The sequence below is a fragment of the Limulus polyphemus genome, unplaced genomic scaffold, assembly GCF_000517525.1.
Source record: "Limulus polyphemus unplaced genomic scaffold, Limulus_polyphemus-2.1.2 Scaffold439, whole genome shotgun sequence".
NCBI classification, from domain to species: Eukaryota; Metazoa; Arthropoda; class Merostomata; order Xiphosura; family Limulidae; genus Limulus; species Limulus polyphemus.
The window spans coordinates 368,208-389,377 of NW_013666049.1; the positions used below are offsets into that span (position 1 = coordinate 368,208).

General features: G+C 34.2%; 1 protein-coding gene across 2 annotated transcripts in view; it reads left to right on the forward strand.

The window, feature by feature from the left end:
- Positions 1–447: 447 nt before the first annotated feature.
- LOC111085515 overlaps positions 448–21,170 on the forward strand; it is a 24,718-nt gene continuing 3,995 nt past the window's right edge. Inside the window, exons 1-3 of one of the 2 annotated variants that reach the window (XM_022384458.1) lie at positions 448–609; positions 12,203–12,260; positions 15,658–15,725. In XM_022384458.1, the coding sequence (XP_022240166.1) occupies positions 12,242–12,260; positions 15,658–15,725 (87 nt within the window). In that variant the 5' untranslated portion in view covers positions 448–609; positions 12,203–12,241. Of the gene's footprint in view, positions 610–9,683; positions 10,125–12,202; positions 12,261–15,657; positions 15,726–21,170 lie in introns of those variants that run through there. The other variant, XM_022384457.1, reaches the window with a different exon arrangement.

Below are 21,170 nucleotides of genomic sequence, written 5' to 3' on the forward strand. Positions count from 1 at the left end.
GTTCGCTTGACTCAATTATCTACCTCTTCAATCTATCTGCATCTATCTATCTATGCCATTTACTTGCCGGGCTTATATACTAAAAAAGAGTGCGCCTGGCAAACACTCGGACATTCGCGAGGTTCCTCGATAAGTCATGCTTCTTCTAGAAACTCCAGCGCGCATGCTCTCAGCGTCGCGTGACTTCCGCTGTCGTAACAATATATCTGATGGAACGTTTCTGCTTTGAGTTATTCCAACGGTCCTGAAGTGTGGGAGCTTTAGTTACCATTTTCGTTACAATTACTTGGTAAAACACTCTAGATTTATCAATACATGTGGGCCTTGTTCTTACCATGCACGTACTTTAAATCTAAGTGTTCATGCTTCACAGACTATTGCCACAAGATTGTGCCCAACGCTATGGAATTAAATTCCCGCTATTCGGTCACACAGGAGTATCTAACCTGCGGATATTAGGTGTTTACAAGGAATGATGTTTTCATGTTGATACAAGGCTCAACCTGGTACAGCACTATAATGAATTCTTTGTATCCAGTGTATTTTCCAAATATGAAAACATGAAGAAACATAAGAAGAAACTAAGTGTAAGAATAATTAGCGTTCATGGTAAATATATATTTCTCACGTAAATCTTTATTTGCTTCCATAAGCCTTTGGATTTTTGTCTCTGATGAATGCTTTGACAAGTCGTTATTAAATATACAGTGAACGTTCACAGAGTTGGTTATTTTTTTCACGATGATTTATTTTTACATTTAAGTTTCCCACGAACACATTACAAAACACAAAATCGACATAACATTTTTGCTATTTAATTCTTAAACATGATGACAAAGGTCAAATAAGTTCATCAAGTAAGGGAACACGTTGGGTGTGTGTGGTGGGGGGGGGGGGCTCCTGTTCTTTTGTTAGAGAGTTTTGCCATTCCAACTTTTTACACCCAGCTGAGGATGTTGAAATTTTTGTTTTTTAAGATTCTTAAATCCTAATACATGATATGGAAAGCGTAGTGTTACGATTAAGGATTGGACAATTCTGGTACATCAAATACATATAAAGAGCGTTGAAACAAATATTGTAATGCTATCAAGGAAAGAACCAATATTAACCAGTTCATTGTTATCGGTAATACAATTGAATCTAAAGAGAAAATTAAAGACTATGAGGCAAAAACAATAGAAACTTTTGATTTTACTAATCTCTACATTAGTATCCTTATTTATAAAATTAAAGACTTTTATCGGCAATATCAAGATTCTTTAAGAAATGTGATAACTTAAAACTTTGAGTTAGTAAACACAAGTGTTTCTATGGTAATGTTACCCATAAAAATGCCCCCAGTGACACAGTTTACATCGCTAGAAACCAGGTTTCGATACCCGTGGTGGGAAGAGCACAGGTAGCCCATTGCGTAGCTTTGTGCTTGACTTCAAACAAACCAATAATTTTTTTCTTTTCACAATAAAATGATTCTTACAATGGTTTTGTAGAAAATCACGACATTTTCAAAACATTTATGTCAACAGTTATATTTATTATTTTAAAAAAATGAAAATAATAAACCACTGTAGTTTGACGATCATAGTTTTATCTTCGGTTAGTTTAAGCACTTACTAATGTAAATTGTATAATAGTTCTCTGTAAAGTGTAACATTGGATCATTAGTTTATGATGAGTTATCATATGTACCATTGTTGTTACTTCTTTTAGGTCTTAAAATGATGTTTGTATCAAATAAAATGTGTGATAGTTACACTGCTATCTAACTGATATCACTTAAGTTATACAGTAAACCCTAGGGAAGTAACACATTCATATCATGCAACTGTAAAATACGCCAGAGTGAACAGATTTTAATGTTTTAACTTTAAAAAATATTTTTATGGGCAGAGGCGTTACTTGGTTGTTGAAAGATTTGGAGTTCGGGCCCATAAGACGCGGGAATGTTCGGCGTTTTAGTATATTTCGATCGATCGAACTGAATCGGGGCACGGGTCTCGTGTGCAAGTGCCTAGCGACGCCCCTATTTATGCGGGCCAAATTTAGACTTTTAGAACATCATTGAAGCCAACCATTTGTCTACTTGTTTTGTTCACACGCTTTACGTTTTTATGATAACACTCTCGAACTACCCCTCCCCCAGTGGCTCTGATCACTGGTAAGTTAAAAATTAAGTTTCGATACACTCGGCGGACATATAGCACATTTCGTAACTTTCCACTTAAAAACAAACGAATAAAAGTATCTTACTCTTATCTTCTTTTCACACTGTTTCTCGTAGAAATGATTAAATCAGTTCAGTTCATTTAAATCGGAACCAACTTGGCAATCAAACTCCTTTTTTTTTTCTTTTTTTTCCTGGCAGAGCGGAATTAATTTTTAATACTTATATCTGTTAAATTCCTTTCTAGCAGATGTGTCATTCAGAATTCATATCTAATATCTATACTTTTATTGTTCTGTGTATTTTTTTTCCACTCCTGGTCTAGTGTTCACGTGCTGGAGAGTTAATTCCAGGGACAAGCTCTGCCACTATAGAAGTTCTATCATGAGTCCAGTGGCAGTGAGGAAATACAACGATTATGTACAGAGCACAATAGCTCTTTTTTGGGACCTTTTCATTCCCTTAGGGGCAGAAGTTCCTACCATGTTAATGATAAACTCAGGTTATAAGGTTATAAAATACGTTATGAACATTTTCCCCTAGTATCAACTTTCTGGTTCTTTAGGGTTCCCGGAGATTAGCTACATTCCAATTAAAAATTAGTGTTGAACAATTTTGCATGTTTTCATTGCTAATTATACTTCAAACGTTCTGCAGTAGATGAATATTTAGTGAGTGTTTATTGGGGATACTTTATTGCTTATATTTTTAGTGAGTGTTTATTGGGGAATACTTCATTGCTAATATATTTCGTGAGTGGTTATTGTGGAATACTTTATTGCTTATATTTAGTGAGTGTTTATTGGGCGATCTTTATTGCTTATATATTTAGTGAGTATTTATTGAGGGATACTTCATTGCTTATTCACTTCATACGTTTTTTTTTTTGATTCTTCACATACTAGCTTCATAAGTGTACCACGTCTCAAAAGAAAACTGCTGGTTTTAAGATTATTAAACAGTAGAATATTTCAAGTCAAAACATAAATCTGTTAAACAATTCTCTACTTTCGAAGGTTCTACAAGTTCTCACTGCTTAAAATGGACAATGATTTACCGTTTACACTAACGCTCATGGGCTTGGAATTCTCTGTTGGTTAGGGTTCTCGACTCGCAATACGTTGGTAGCAGAATCGAAATTCATCGCCCGACATGCTCGCCCTTTCAGAAATGGGGGCATTTTATTGTGACGGTCAATCCTGCTTTTTTTTGGTAAAAGAGTAGTCCAAGAGTTGGTGGTGGGTAGTGTTGACTAGCTGCATTTCCTCTAGTTTATCACTTCAAAACAAATAAACAAAACCTACGCTCGTTTTTCTATTTGTACCAAGTATCAGTTGAAGAAGTAGGTCAGATACCTTATCAGAATGTTATCGTGAAATGAACAGCTGTTATGCCTGTAAAAGAACATACTCAACTACGCACTCTTTAATGTGGCATCTCTTCCTTTAAAGCAGAATTAAGCATGACAGAGAATATCAATACACGCGGTAGTGTTTCGTGCGGCCAAAACAACCCGCTGCAGGACACGTTGTATGTTACTAACAAGAGTGATAGTTTAGCGATTTTTCACATTCTGTATCCAGCTAGAACTGTGGTAATTCAAACTAATGAATACTTTCAGTGGATGTGCTCTAATGGACTCTTATATCACATACCAAATTTCAAGGCAATACATTAGGAAATATATGAGATATAACATCTCCAATTTTGATTGAGTTTCTTCCATTTTTTTTCTCTTCGCACCAAAAGTATGGAAACTTTATTTGATAGAAAAACATACTTAACTTTTATGGATTTTTTTCAAATTTGGTACACTGATAGATCATTTCAATCTACAATTAGAAGTAAATATAATTTGGTGTAAATATAAGTCACATGTACAAAGTTATTTAAGAAAAACCGCTCAAATTTTACCAAAATTTTTGCGCACGCCTATGCAAAAAGTCATGTGAGCTATCGATCTACCATTTTTACAACAGCTTCAACTTAAAATACAAGTAGACACAATTTTAGTTTTTGTCATTCGGATTAAAGTCGGCTGATTTAGAACAGCAAAACTATAGGGTGAAAGGACGTACAGATATATAAGTATTTCTTAGGCCAAGCTAGATTAGCAGTTTCTAGTTCAAGTTTTCAAAAACAAATCATACAGAAGGACGGTTATTACTCATTGCCAATTTTTCAGCACATATTTACTAAATGTTATGAAATTATCCTAACTAAAAAGCGTGATATTAGCTTAAGCAATTAGCATAAATAATGATGCTTGATACGGCTGTATTGATTGCATGAGGGGGGGGGGGGTGATGGCAAAAAACTGTTAATCTAATTTTCTTGGCGTTACTGTTTTAGAGAGGAAAACTACCATCATATATTTTAAAGAATCTTGTTGGTTCTGTAAAGTATAGGTCTGTTCCGAATAATAGGGTTGCGATCCTATATAAAGCTAATGTGGTTTAAACTATCGAGTGTCACTTTCTTACTTGCTGTGGTTTGTATTAACGCAAAGTCATGATATCTAATTAAAACACCTCAGGTGTGAAAAAATGTGTGGCCAAAAAAAGGATTGGGTGTTTTTGTTTTACCCACCATCATGCTCCAAGTTGAACAAAAAACGCGGCTTGGCTAACTATTGAACGAATATTTGCTGTAAAATTATTATTAATACTATAACTATAGCTACCAGTTTGGCCGCCAATTTTGATTTCATTCCTGTAAGTCCCACAGTTAAACCTAAGGTGTTTTTGATTAGATTGTATATTACATTACAGTTTACTTCTAACGTGTTGATGGCTACTGTCTGGCAGCTTTAACCATAGAATATGTCTAGTCTGTCCAATGTCAGTGCGTATTTGTATCTTCGTGCATTAGCTTTTTAACACAAGTGTAACTAATCATGGATTCTGCAAACTTTAGATCCACGACTTTGTTGGTTACAGTAGCCCTAATGACACACCAGTCACGCGCGCACATAAAATGTAAACAAATAAACATTAATATTACAATCGATTCGTTAATTACTACTCTAGTTTGATATGCATTTACATCGAGATTGAGTGATTTTATCCTTTTTTGTGTCAGATATTTTAATAGGCGAAAATATAAAATCATTCGACATGATGCAATATGTGAAACTCATCGGTAGTGAACGGCGTAAAAACAAGTCAGTGGTTTAACAATAATACTTTGTACGTTACAGATCGTCGTCTAATGGTGTAATAGGAATACCTTGTACGTTATAGATCGTCGTCTAATGGTGTAATAGGAATACCTTGTACGTTATAGATCGTCGTCTAATGGTGTAATAGGAATACTTTGTACGTTATAGATCGTCGTCTAATGGTGTAATAGGAATACCTTGTACGTTATAGATCGTCGTCTAATGGTGTAATAGGAATACCTTGTACGTTATAGATCGTCGTCTAATGACGTAATACGAATACCTTGTACGTTACACATCGTCGTCTAGTGGTGTAATAAGAATACTTTGTACGTTATAGATCGTCGTCTAATGGTGTAATAGGAATACTTTGTACGTTATAGATCGTCGTCTAATGGTGTAATAGGAATACCTTGTACGTTATAGATCGTCGTCTAATGGTGTAATAGGAATACCTTGTACGTTATAGATCGTCGTCTAATGGTGTAATAGGAATACCTTGTACGTTATATATCGCACTCATGTTTTAGTATATGCTACTGCCTTGCATATTTAAATGGGAAAGAGTATAATGTAGAGAAGTTATATTATTACGTATCGTGTTTCTCGCGTTATACAATAGTTTACTTAAATACATAGAACTTGTGAAGAAGTACTTGCTCTATTTTCTTTCCCCGATATTAAAAAAAAATCACTATTTGAATAATAATAACGAAGAACATACTAAAACCAATGTTTACCCAAAATATTTATCTGAAAGTCTCAACCTGTATATGCCGAAAATGCATTTTACTTGTTGCTGTAGAGGAATCATTGAGATAACTTTTAATATTCTTGTGTAATATTTTAGTGGTTTATTTCAGTAACTTCGTGGTACTTTGAAATGGCTGTTGATGTGAAAAAAAAACTCATAAATTTATGATAGCTACTAGTTCTGCTTACTTAGGTTTATTTTAACTTTGAACATCTGGCTAATTTTTCTGAGAAATGATTCGTTGGTTCACATTTTAATAGACAGTTTGTTTATTACGGAATACTACCCATAAATGATTGAGATTGAGTTTTTACCTATAGTTTCAGCCAAATGTTTCACGTTTTGACTGCTGTAAAATAACCACTATGAGTTGTAGGTAGATTACAATCAATATTCGAAATAATTTTTTATAATCTGTATAGTGCCTTTCTAGGAGTACAATTTGTGTATAAATAGGGAATTGATGATCTACATTCTCAAAATACAGAGGGGTGATTATGTTATATGTAACGTCGCGATGGAACAACATGTAAATGAGTGTACAAAATAATAAGCATTATCTAACTCTTGAAATGTATTTATTCACCAATGCATAATTTGAATTGAAAGCTTCGTTCCACTCACCAAAATATGTGTTGAAATGTTGTTTTTTTTCTAATACAGAGTGCGAACCATCAGATGATTAAGATTATTCGCTATTTGGCCAAATATGCTAATTGGTGAATGATATTCAACTAATTAAGAAGAATTTGCTATATGTGAGACAACGTTGTTTGCCACTAAAGGACAGTGTTTGGTTATTAATGTTTTCTTATCTTTATAATGTGAAATAAAGTTAACATCAACGCATAAACTAATAGTTAGTAGTTAAACTATGTGTTAAAAGGAACTACTAAATACTAAGGTGTTCCATACGAGATAGTTGAAACTTTGTTTCGCGGATAAAACTTGATGAAAATCCCAAAACTTTAGTAACGTTGTCACGCGATACATTTCATTTCTCCAGCCCCCCCAGTGGCACAGCGGTATGTCTGCGGACTTACAACGCTAGAATCCGGGTTTCGATACCCGTGGTGGGCAGAGCACAGATAGCCCATTGTGTAGCTTTGTGCTTAATTACAAACAAACAAACAAATAATATCTCCACCCCATCTAATGCCGCATGAAACAATTTTGGAGTGGTCAGGCCATTGCCAAAGCTAAACAATGTGACACACAATGTTTCCAAAGCATACCATTTCTAAGGGGATCCAGAAAATATTTGAAAATTTAATGCTATGAGATTTAATTTTGAATTATTTTAACTACAGATACTACATACACACAGCGTAGTGTATTGAATTAAAAGAAGCAAGTTATAATACATAAGTTTTAGCTATACATGCCATGAAAAAGTGGTCAGGCCATGGCCTGACTAGCCTTACCGCTTGCTACGGCCATGCACTCCTCCTAAAAATGAAATTTGTACTCTCAACGTTTTCAGATTTTAATAACTATATCGTTTTCAACTCTCCCAGTGAGTTAGCGGTAAGTTTACGGACTTCCAACGTTAAAATCCGATTTAGTTTTTGAGGTGAAATAAGAACAAATAATTTGGCGCGAATTTTTATTATATTAATCCACTCTTATATTTAGTTCCATTTTAAAGGATTAAAATGTAGTTAATAAGCCTATGAATAAAAAAACAACAAAAAACATAACGCCACAAAGGACATTAAACATCAAACTGAGTTGCTCTCAACAAATATGACTGAATGTCTGTAATGATGTCATAATGGCGATGGTTGGCTCAATTCTCAGTCATCGTACTAGATGTGTATTTTGTCCCGAAAGATTTATAACATGTTATACTTTAATCATCCTTAAAGGAGGTGGGCAGCTTGCTGGGAGAAATAATAAATCCTAGTCTTCGAGGAGGTGAGGGTGGGAAGGGGTTAAGTGATTGATTTATAGGAAAGCATCTAGCCAAAAGTATTCACCGATAACTCTTGGGCTACTCTAATCGAATTGTAGGAGCTAAATGTTGCTCTTATAACGCACCCTATGCTCCAAAGTGCAGAGGACGATTTTGCGGCACCCGGATGAGAATCATGGACCCCGATATTTACAGTCCAGCATACTCACCAATAGGCCATGCGTAGCTCGGAGTGGTGGGAGGGTAAGAAACTGTCATTTTTAACTTTTTTTCTTCCTTGTACTTTACATTTTTATGGGGGGGGGTCAACCTTTCATTCTACTGTGGATCCACAATGGTCTGGCATGGCCTGGTGGTTAAGGCGCTCGACTGGTATTCTTCGAGTTGCGTGTTCGAATCCTCGTCACACCGAACATGCTCGCTCTTTCAGCCATGGTGGCGTTATAATGTACTGGTCAATTCCATTATTCGTTGGTAAAATAGTAGCCCAAGAGTTGTCGGTGGTTGGTGTTGACTAGCTGCCTTCCCTCTAGTCTATCACTGTTAAATTAGGGACGGCTAACGCAGATAGCCCTCGTGTAGCTTTGCGCACAATTCAAATCAAACCAAACCTTTCACTCTTTTCTCTCGTCGGATATTATACTTGTCCATATGAAACTCGTGTTTTCGTTGTCGGTGATTGAAAATTTATGAGTTATGCGGTGTTAGATCGCAGTCTACATATATATCATAAATAGAATTTTACTTTTTGTTTGTATGAACTAAATATTCAAAATTTATACATAGAAATATATATATATATATGTGTGTAAGTGTGTATGTATAGAAAATCAATACTCAAACAGTCAAGCAATACAAAATCAGAAGGAAGGACTGTGTTAAAAACAGCAGATCCAAACCTGTGATAAATGGCATTTAAATGAACAAAAACAAGCCCAAACAAAAGTCAAATCAAAGACACTGTACAAATCAAGAGAATACCTAGGGTACAGGCTATAATGTGGGATATAAAATGTTCCCTGTGTTTTGTAGGTGTCTGCGGAATTGAGACCCATTGCGGTGGAGATACACCGTTTATAAGTCTTAACCTCCGTTCGCTAGTCTCACATGAAGAAATTAAAAAATAAAATAATTAAAAGAAGAAATTAGGAGAGCGAGATGCGGGTGCTCTAGCCCACAATGTCCCACATCTATATCATCTTTCACTGCCTGCAGACACTTGCGGGAAGGTGACTGCTTTCCAAAGTAGAATAACTAAATAAAAAAAGGAAAAACGAAATAAGGTACCACTTGGGGTAAGTAAGGTAAACTTACCTCCTATATATATATATATATTCGTATTTTGAATACTTAATGTTTAGTTTAAGTTTTTATTCATTACACCCAGGTAACTCAGTGGTAAGTTTGAGGGCTTATAACGCTAAAATCTGGTATTCGATCCATGCAGTTAGCACAACGCAGATAGCTCATTGCTTAAACGTTTTGCTTAAACCAAACAAACTTTACTAGTTTGCACGTGTTACGCATAACTTGGTAACTGCCATGACTAATTATATTTTTGTTTGTGTGTTCCATTTTTGTGTTTCAATTCGGGCTTTATTATACGCATCTGAGACTTTATCGTGGGAAGAAAGTACTTCCCATCCGATGGTGTAGTTAAGCCATCTAACGAGAGTTGCGAATGACGAATGTATTACACGTGTGCTCCGAATACATTTTAAGGTTTTCACGATTTCGTATATAAAGAAATAGGAGCACAAAAAATATCACTGGTGGCGAATGGTTGGGCCCATTTTGCGTTTTCAAGTGTTACAGACTGTGTTATTTCTCCCTACGCACATAACACATGCAACTTAGAATTCAATGCACGTTGTTGAAGGAGCCTAATGTCTTCGTGATCTACTTGTTCGTATTTAAAATGCCATCCAAGTAGCCATCGTGGGCACTAGAAATTGGTTCCATAGGCTACAGTGGTAAGCTAAAGCATGTCAAGGACATCAGAACGATGCACATATTCACATTCAGTAAAGTCCAACCCTATTCGAGTCTATTTGCGTCCAGTCCTGTCTTAATACGTTTACTACAAACAGAGACCGGTGTTTCCCCTAAGCACGAGCACTTCCAACAGGTAAGTCTTGTTGTCAGATCTTTGTTTCAGGTCCACTAAAATATTATGAGGATATCAGCAGTTTTGTTTGGGTTGTGATTTATTTATAAGACCAACATTGTCCTAGGAAACCTAAGAATAGAAAAATAAATTTTTATTGTTTGTATCATCATTACTGTTTAATTTTCTGTCCTTTAATCCCACAGCGGTATGTCTGCGCACTTAAAACGTAGAAACCGGGTTTCGATACCCGTGGTGGGCAGAACAGAGATAGCCCATTGTGTAGCTTTGTGCTTAATTACAAACAAACAAACATTTAATACCAATATCAGAACTGTTAGGTTAAAAGTAATAAATTTTGGTAATGATATGAGGGGTTACTTTATGTTTTTATGTGCTGTTAATATATAATTAATAAATAGTAAATGGTAATTTCTGTCTCAAAAGTCAATAAAAGAGCATAAAAATAGAAGTTGTGTTAGAAAAAATATTAACGTGAGATTGAATATAAAAAATACACGAGCTTAGTAGTGCAGTTGGATGTTTAACCATTAAAAACTCTGCTCTATCAGCTACCCCATAATTAAACTTTTATATAACAGAAGGCAGCAAGTCAACAGTATCCACTGCCAATTCTTGGAACACTCTTGTCTGAACGAATAGTGGAATTTGACCATGACTCTTGCAGCGCACCCACGGCCCCAAAAGTACGGAACGCGTTTGTGCGGCATCGGAAAGCGAACTATGAATTTTCGTATTCACAGTCTGGGCACACTATCCACTAGCCCACACCCAGCCCAAGCTCTTTAGCATACTAGACTGTACTCTGATGAAGTTTTAAAACTGTACGTTCTATAAAGCGTATATTGCAAAACGTGAAACGCAACAGAGTATAGAACAAGATTAATAAAAGTCAGGAAGAAGCCATCAAGTAGTTAAAATAAAAGGCTATAAATTAATGACTTCTGAATGAACAGAACTTGTCTTGTTTTGAAAGAGTGTCAATGTGAACGTTCGCACTTAAAGATTGGCTCTCGTTAAAGATAACGTGGCTGATTTACAATTCAGAACACCATTTGTTGATTTAGTCACTTAACAGATAGGTGATGACAAAATGAGGTTTTTAAGGATCTGAGTGTTACTAACATCCTAGTATATTATATTTTCTCTGCGTAGAGTTATACAATATACTCAAGGTGCATGAAAACAAGAATATCTCAAGTAACTTTAAGTTTCGTTGGATACTTTTTGTTGTTAAGCACAATAGCCATTTGTGCTCTGCCCACCGTGAGTATAAAACCCCGATCTTTAATGTTATAAGCCCCTAGAAATGGCTCTAAGCCACCGGGGGGGGGGGTCTTTGGAGACCTTTTTGTAATCTTGAGAATAGACTAAGTGACACATAGATGGTCTAAACATTCGTCTTTTCGATCTTTAATATTTTCGCTTATTTTTCTGTAGCTGTGAAGGAGGTTCATATCACTAAAGTTCAAGCCAGTGCCATTAAATAATGTAGAATATCTCCACATTCCTCCAGGCTTCTTAATCTAAAAAAACAAATTCATTCTAGAGCATGAAGAGTTGGTTGTTATATTTTGGTTTTACTATTTAGTTCCTAGCAACACTATAACAAACGACTCGAATAAAGCGACCGTTATCGGTCAATTCTTTCCTCTCTTTACTGTCGTCGGTGGTTTAGTGGTAAACTTGAGGGCATTTAATGCTAAAATTCTAGCTACGATCCTTGTGGTGAGCACCGCGCAGATACTCTTTTGTGCAGCTTTGTTTTTAACAGTATACAAAATTCCACCTTTAGAGACATTTCTTGATTCATAGATAGAATGAAATACATTTTTGCTAAAATATATAAGAATTTAAACCAAACTTGCAAATGATTATTAATTCAACCGGCCAAATCAAGTCCGTTAATGCCTCTCTTCATGTATGTGTGTGTGATGACATGGCTTACAATTGGAGTAAGCTGAAGATCTGATAAGGTAATTAGCGGAACAAAACATTGTTTACTTGTTGATCAGTATAAAAATGAAATAACTTGTTATGTGACTTAGATACAATCAGTCTCTTTGTAAACTTTTCAGGTGATGTCGTGCGGTAGCTGAGAAAACCATGTCAGCGAGATGCCGAGGAATTTCAAAGGTGAATACATTTCAAAATATTAGGATGTTCAGTGCAACTAATTTCTACCACCGATTTTCTTGTTTGTTTTAAAGTTCACACATCTATCATTGCTAATATTAGACTGCCAGCAATTTAAGCGATGTTGGAATATTTTAGGGGTACTTGTTCGCCGACGTAAGAGAAAAAATAAATTTTCACACAGTTCGAGAAAAAACACACAAATAACACCTCTGATGCACATAAGTAAATGAATATGTTAAAACGTTAAATACTTCAAACAGACAGAATTCCAAGAATAGCGTAGTTGAAATCGAACGTTTTCAAAACATTCGCTTATAAAGCATTTCGAACGCAAATACGAACTTTTGATTCACAGAATTATTTATGACCTAACGATGCATATTACCATTCAATGTTAATTTTTTTAACCGTTCGTGTTTCGTAAAATCGCTTTGAAATTACTAATTAAAACTTTTATGGGAAATAAAGACAGTACAGTTGATTTAAATATATGTTTTAACAGTACCGCAAAACACCTAAAATTGAATTAGAAGTTGAACACACATATCTTGGACTCTTCAAATAGCAGTAAATTATACTTGGAGATGTTAAAAAAAGATATGAAATTATATAACTTTAAACACACTATCGTTAAACACTTTAAACACACTATCGTTAAACTAAGTCACCTAGATAGGGTATTAATTTTATTTAATACCTATATAAAAAGAAATATCAATATGAATGAGCCTGCCCATCACCTGATTGGTTCGATTTGAGAGGTAGTAGAAATATAGTTAGAGGTGTAATATATGCATACACACACACAGAGAGTCATCGTAATGTCAATAACTATATAAACGAAGAATATAGTTTCATAATGCCTTTATAGTCGCTACTGAGAAAAGCAGGGTAACCGATATTTCTTACTTATTCATCAAAACCTTTCGAACTTTTAAGTACGATTGTAAAGCATAAAAGTCAAGATATACTAAATAAATTTCAATGAACTTCTTAGTCTGACAGACATTGAAATTTATTTGGTATATCTTGTAGTCCCCTCTTTTTTTTCTCTGTCAGCCTAAGAAGATCATTGAAATTTATTTGGTATATATTGTAGTCCCCTCTTTTTTTTTCTGTCAACCTAAGAAGTTCATTCAAATTTACTTAGTATATCTTGTAGTCCCCTCTTTTTTTTCATCTTCTTAGGTTGACAGAGAAAAAAGAGGGAATTAATTGCAGTTTTGTGTGATTTTGAACTATTCTTTTCAGAGTTTTGGAATTTCGAGAAGCAATACATTTTTGATATTTGAAGTTGAATTAACTCTTAATCAAAGGATGTAATTGTAATTTACGAAGCCAGCATAGTGATTACTCATCTATCTTAATGCTTCAAGTTGTAAAAACAGTTTTAAGTATGTTAATTAACCGCTATTTTTAGATAATTCAGAAAATGTTACTAAAAATTATGGTAATTTCAGAAATACTGTAGATCTACTTATCGTTTAAACTAAACATTTTCAACATATTTAGTTAAGCCTATAGTGACGTCTAGTTGTAGGTAACTGTATGGTTTTATGCAATCAAATATTAAATCTATTTTGCGGAATTATTTGCCATTAGTTGTTTATTTTTTTTAAGATGTCATAATAAATTGTTTACAGTTTATTTATAGATTGAAAGAGAATTAAAGCAATAGAATTGTAAGACACTTAAGTATTTTATTTTAACAAATACCCACAATATTTAAAATAATGATGGAAACGCTGATGAAAAAGGCAAATAGATACAAAAGGAATGCCATTACCTTTTTATGTGTGTCTGTATGAAAATAAACTACGTACAGTCACATGCTCATAGTTTACACTGTGACTTGATGTAATCCAACCAATCATATTACACTCACTGTTAAAGAGCTTATAAAAGCACAGACAGTCATAGTGTGCTCAGGTAGATAGTGTTACCCTCCCAAGCTAGAAATTAATCTTAAACTCCTAGTCAGTCACCTAAATAAGCATAACTATCGACAGTTATCATACCCACCATGATGCCTGTAAGTCTGATCACTCCAGTAGATCTAAATCTTAAAACCGCGTGTAGGGGCTGAAGAGAAACAATAGTTTCTGAGCACCCCAGGTTGTCTCTCAAGCACCTTCGGGGCTTCTGAGATTTAAAACATAAATGACTGTCAAGTTCATTCAGTCAATGTGCCCAGTAATAGAAATATGATATATATCTAGGACGGAAATATCACATGAAAAGCATGTAGAAATCAAAGTTTTGGGTGATTAAGGACGCTCCATGTAAGACTCTATGTTTCAAAAAAACCTTAAGTAAAACACTGAAACTGTTAGGTGAAACATACGATGTTAGTAGTAAATGTGATCGAGGTAGAAAACCAAAACTCCCTAAAAGTGATTTTAAAAAATTCGGGGTATATTCTTTTCGACATAAATGACGTTCGGGTACAGATGGTGTCATCGATCTTGCTGTAAATACAGGTGTGTGAATGTTACATCAAGAACAGTGAGATACACATTGATATTAAGTAGCCTGAATGAACATGTAACTGTTCTAAAACTGTTGATGAGAAGAAGTAATCAGAAATTTTCAATCGGCGTTTCACCACAACAGTGTAATTAGGAAAGCTGGAGACTTGTGTTCTTTCTAGATGAATCCAAGTTCGAATTGTTCAGCAAACATCCAATGAAAGTTTGTTCGATTATGGAGAGGAAGAAGATCGCATCATATACAGTGAAGCATGCTGGGAGATCATTGTTAGATTGGGATTGCATCTTAGCCAACAGTGTCGTACACTGTGTTTGTACACAAACTGAAGGCACCCTGACTGCTGATAGTTACAGATAGTTACAAATGCGGGGAAACAATATTTTATGGTAAAGAATGACGATGAAACATGGCTTGAGCCTGAACTTATGTTAAAGCTGGGAAGGTCAAATGTCGAAAAAACAACATGGATGAATTGTGGGGATTAATACAGGACACTTAGAGCAATATATGTACATTAATAAACTGTATGGATAATGATTGATATCACTAATAAATTCATCTGTTTACCATTACTCGTTGTCTGTGACTCAGGTATCTGTATCAATTGTATGTTTCATAATGATCTCTATTACTGTACATTTTAATATATTAGATAGCATGAGGTTTTACTATTTTCCCGTTCGTAGATTGTATATATACAGTTTAAACAAATTTACTATATTCTTGTTTTTTGGCCGAACTTTTAAGTTTTTAAGATATCATTCCTTATTAACTATATAATTAAATTATATCAATATTAGACATTTTTAAGTAAATCATCGTGTTGATTTCATCTTACTTAGGATTACACGAAGAACCTAATGTTTGAAGTGGATTCATGTTAGTTTGTGTCATATTTTTATAGGAATATGCTGGACTGTCGTACTTCTGTTCGCTTTGGTTACTTGGAGTCGTCATATTCAAGCAGATAAGGTATTGTATTGAATATTCCGATTTAAACCAAATAAAAATTCTGTTTTATATGTACGCCATTGAAGGTAAAATACATTAACTCTACATAATTCAGTTATCTGTGTGTGGCGTCTCCAATGTCCCGTTAATCGTTACAATAAGTTTTCTCGTTACAATAGACTACAGTTCATTGCATTTATTTGTGTATAACCCAGAATTTTGTATCATTAGTCCTATGTCCCCTGGTAGAAAAGTGATATGTTTACGGACTTGTAATGCTAAGATCCGGGGTTCAATTCTTCGCAGTGGACACATCAGATAGCCAAATGTGTTTTTGCTGTAAAACAAACAAACAAACAAATATTAGTCTCCTGAGACTCAGCGTTGAGCCTCGGGGGCTGTAAAGCTGAATTTGGGATTTGATCCTAGCTGCCGACACTGATCAGATGAAGAAGTTGATGTATTATATATTTTTTAACTTTGTGGTTAAAGATAATACTGCCACCTAAGTAGCTAGTTTGGGGGGAATTTTCAACAAATGTCATATAGTTTTTGTTTTGTGTTTATTTGTAAAGCTAGACAAGTACCACAAAATCTGAAAGTATTTAAAATTAGTGTGACAAATTTACTGAATTTTCAATGTTGTGGGCTGTTATTGTTAATGTTCTGTGTATGCCAACATTTGAATTGAAATTCAATATATTTAGTACGAGTAATTTATATATAATAAATATAGCCAGTTAAGATTACTTACATTTCTAGAGTTAATTACTAAAATGGGTTACTGATTCACAACAAAAGTAATTAGTTTCTTGTTTCCAAATTAGAATCCGTTTGTTATGAAAACAGAGTATGATCTATACACCATTATGAGAATATGAAAATCACGAAGTTACATAACAATCCGATCCGATATAAAGTCATAGTGGGGCGACATGTATCAGAGCTAACTTTTTCATATTGTTTGGCGTTTGTAGTATATACTATCGAAAACTGATCGTTTTGGGGAAGAATATTTAACAAAATATTCGTACATTCAGATCATAAAGATATGTTTAAATCGGGCATTTAGCATTTCCAAGTCGGAGATATTCCTTATACTTAATGGCATTAAAAAACAAAGGAATATGGATCAGCTTGAGGTTCAAGGAGCACCCAGAATGAGACCTGTAACAAGTCGTACCGAAAATGTGATAAGCAAAGTGCGGCGTCTTATGACAGGTGAGGATCTATAAATGCAAAGGTCAGTGGTAAAAGCCGTTCACAAAACCTAGGCAACAGAACACAACATAATCAAGAAGGATCTGCGTCTGAAAAAATTACAAATGTCACGTGTAACGGGTTGCTTCCACGATTTATTAATTCAACCGTCCATACCTTAAATAGTTGGAAAATGAAACGAAGATTGAGTTATTCCATAAATATACACACTTGTCGAGTCACCAAACACAGTGCTTCTGCATTTATATGCAACCGGGCTGTTAAAACTAGTTAGATTATAAAAAGCCTTAGGGGTTAGCGGTGTACTTTTGACATGACAGCATTACTACAGTGTTTTCTGAAACGGAAAGATCATGGTCATGAGATAGATCATAGCTGGACATAACGACGTGGTTAGCTTCCAAAATCGTTTTAATATAACGTACGTAACCTCTGTATATTTGTGTAGAGAAATATAGGGTTCGAAAAATGGAACTCAGCCAACAGTCAAGGAGAGAAACAGGATATGATATCAGGCGGGAGATAAATTCTAAAGAAGATCCAGAACAATATATTCATTTCACCATTCAAGTTTGTGTTAATGCTAACTTGTATTTATCAAAATAAATGTGAAATAAATCAACTTTAATCAATTCTCATTCTCCGAAATAATAATAATGGAAATACACCCTTTAGAAATAGGTAATCAGGTAAATGATTTAAAAGTAAGTCGGTATCAAATAAACTAATAAAACCTTTTTTTTCAGTTATAATTTCTAAATGTCGCTCGTTAACTTATCAAGAAGATGGATTAACATTTATGAAAAAAGTTATGTACAAGAAGTTAGATAATCCACTTTGAATTGTATCTGAGTGTTTAACTTTCAAACACTCCCTTTGAAAGACTAAGGATAGAACAATGAATTTCAACCTTGTTTTTTGAATGTTGGTATTTAAAATATAGAGGGAAGGCAGTTAGTTAAAAACACCAACCGCCAACTCTTGGGCTAATTTAATCGAATAGTGGAATTTGACTGTAACTCTTACCCACCCATGTCTCCAAAGTGTAGAGCGCGACGTTTTTAAGGTAATGGGACGCAACCATGGAGCTTCAGATTAACAGTTTGGCACGCTAATCAGCTACGATCTTAGCTGTAGTCAAACAACTTGCTGAAGTTTTACATTATATAACAGGTAATTTATTTTAAACTAAATCACAGTTCCATTTAGGTGTACTTTCAATATCACTAATTATTTTGAATCATTACTGACCTTAATCAACTCTTTTTCAAATATAATCCCAATTATTTACCACATAAAAACAACACACGTACACACACTACTTTCTGGCATTAGCTTGTTTGTTTAGTCCAAGCATAAAATAACTTAAAACACGGCTTTTCTTTTCTACTTCCTTTTATTCTTTGGTAAAAATCTTTAAGTGAAAAACAATTAATTATATTATTATCTTTCTTCTATTCCATCAAGTACAAATTATCTGTTAAGATCTTTACCTCTTCGTATTGTGGAATGTTTTTATATGACGGTAATCTAGGTATTTGTAGTTTCTTGTAAGTGAGAAGTAAGTAACTTGAATTCAGTTGTATTTAAAACAGGTCTTGCGTTATTTCATCGTTCCTTCAGTAACATTCACTGTTTTTGATAAAGATAATCTTAGTATTTCCAGACTTTTCTACAGCCTTATAGATATTTGTGTTAATTTCTTAACCTCCAATGTGGTAGTCCAGCCTTTCAATGCTTCTTAGAGTTTCTGGTTTTGTTCTTCTAATTGTGCTGTTATTTTCTTGGTCCAAAGCTACAAATTCGTCTATCTACACTCTGCCTACTGCGGACAATCGAACTCCAGGTTTTAGCGTTAAACTTACCGCTGATCCATCCAGAGACTACTGTGAAGTAAACAATAATCATTTTTGTATTTAATTATTCTGAATTTTGACAGTCTTTTGTCATTTGAATCACGGTAAACTTTGAAACTTTAACACATATACTAAATTCTGACTACGACTTCATTGCCTAACCCTATACAAATCACTCGAGATTTTGAATTATATATTTTTTTCTTTTCAGACTACGAAGCACATTCTGGGTTCTCTTAGGTATTTTTGTGAATAAACGACTTTGTTTCCAGATAACAAAACCAAACGTATCAGTTTCCATTTTTATCTAGGGTTACAGCAGCAACGAGAATCGGCTAGAACTGAAAGGATGTTTATCTTGAATTTGATTGGAGAAAATGGTCGTTCATGCACAAAATCTTCCAATCATCTCTCTTAGATAAGAGCTTTCAATGTTTAAATCAAACAACAACATTTTGCATCATTGTTACAATTCTATATTTACACTGTAGTAGTTTCTAGTTAGAAGATAATGTTAAGCGATTGTGTGATTTTACGTTGGGGTCTAAGTTTCTAAAATGCCATATTTTTATATTTTATTTTAACAAATATATATGTTATGAAATAGTATCACTTATAAAATACGGATCTATTCGTATGACCATTTGTACTGCTTCAAGTAATGCGCTATTATGTTTATTACACTTTCAGTTCTGCTTTATAAGAACACAGAGTTTAAAGAACAGTTCTGGTTTCCTCTCAGATATAGCTTCGCTTATTTATAATATATGTGATAACAGCATATATAGAGGACCTAATTAACAATAACTCGTCCATTAGAGATGAAGGCGTATAAAAATGAATGTTATTCTCAACCCTGGGTTAGTAAAACAAACTGAATGTATTATAGAGTTGGAGATAAATATCTGAAAAAAAAAACATTCGTGCACATTGAAGGACACGGGGATACGAAACGTTAACTACCAAGTGTAACACTAAGGTCTAATCATTCATATAATGTCTGGTGTTTATTAATGGAGTTTGGTAAAATTTAGTTTAATTAACAGTTACGAAATTGTCAACGCGTGTATTACCATAATAACAATACACACATCCTTAACAAATTAAATTTTTTTTGTAAAAAAAGCAGATTTGGGTTAATTAGAATAACTAACGCATACTTCAAATCCACAATATCGTTGTGCACCCACAACGCGCCAAATAATAAAAAAAAAAACATCAAGTCAACGAGAAAACAGTTTGTACCAAATGATAAGAATATTTCCTTCAATAACAACTGGACATTTCTGAGAGTTGTCTAGATGGAAATGCCGGAGTTAGTTTTTTATGCTCAAATTCTTTTTAGAAAGATAAAAAGTAAAACTTAATGAATTATTCAGAAACGTTTAAACCTCAAGAGAAATAACACGGAAAGCGAATTTTGTTTTTATTACAGCAAAACAATCAACCACATGAACGACAGTTCAAATGTAAAAGCTACTTTTCTTTAGTCAGTAAGATTTACTTTAAAATATTATAGCAGTTAATCACCTCAAAATTAGATAATAAATAAAGCTGACTTACACTTGTGTTTTCAGAAATCACCAAGAAAATATGATATAGTCCGGCATGGCCAGGTGGTTAGGGCGCTTCACTCGCAATCTGAGGGTCGCGGGTTCGAATCCCCGTCCCACCAAACATGCTCGCACTTTCAGCTGTGGGGCGTTATAATGTGACGGTCAATCCCACTATTCGTTGGCAAAAGAGTAGCCCAAGAGTTGGCGGTGGGTGGTGATGACTAGCTGCCTTCCCTCTAGTCTTTCACTGCTAAATTAGAAGTAGCTTAAGGTTGGGAAAAGGAGCAACAGGAATATATATACTAAATGTCATAACTAAACAAGCTGTGAGAAGTATCTATGTAACCACACGGCGTGTTCACAAGAATCTTCAACTAACACCCGGAACTCATAGGTTAATTTGTTTGTCTTTAATAAAATATGTGAATTGTGTCAGTATATGTGTGTGTGTTTACAAATTTTATTTTTGCTTTTTAATAAATTTATTGTATTTTAAGGTTCATGAAACATAAACAAAGCATAACGGTTGCTATCTTTTTACTCTCGCCTCAACAATGTATTATTTTACACAATAATATCTGAATTATTGTTGACTGTGTACGTGTTCATAAAACTTACTATTAGACATGCTTGAATCAATATTTTTAACTGAGTTATTCTATTTCTTGTAAAATAAGAAATCGAATAACTCAGTTAAAAATATTGATGCAAGCATGTCTAATAGTAAGTTTTATGAACACGTACACAGTCAACAATAATTCAGATATTATTGTGTAAAATAATACATTGTTGAGGCGAGAGTAAAAAGATAGCAACCGTTATGCTTTGTTTAT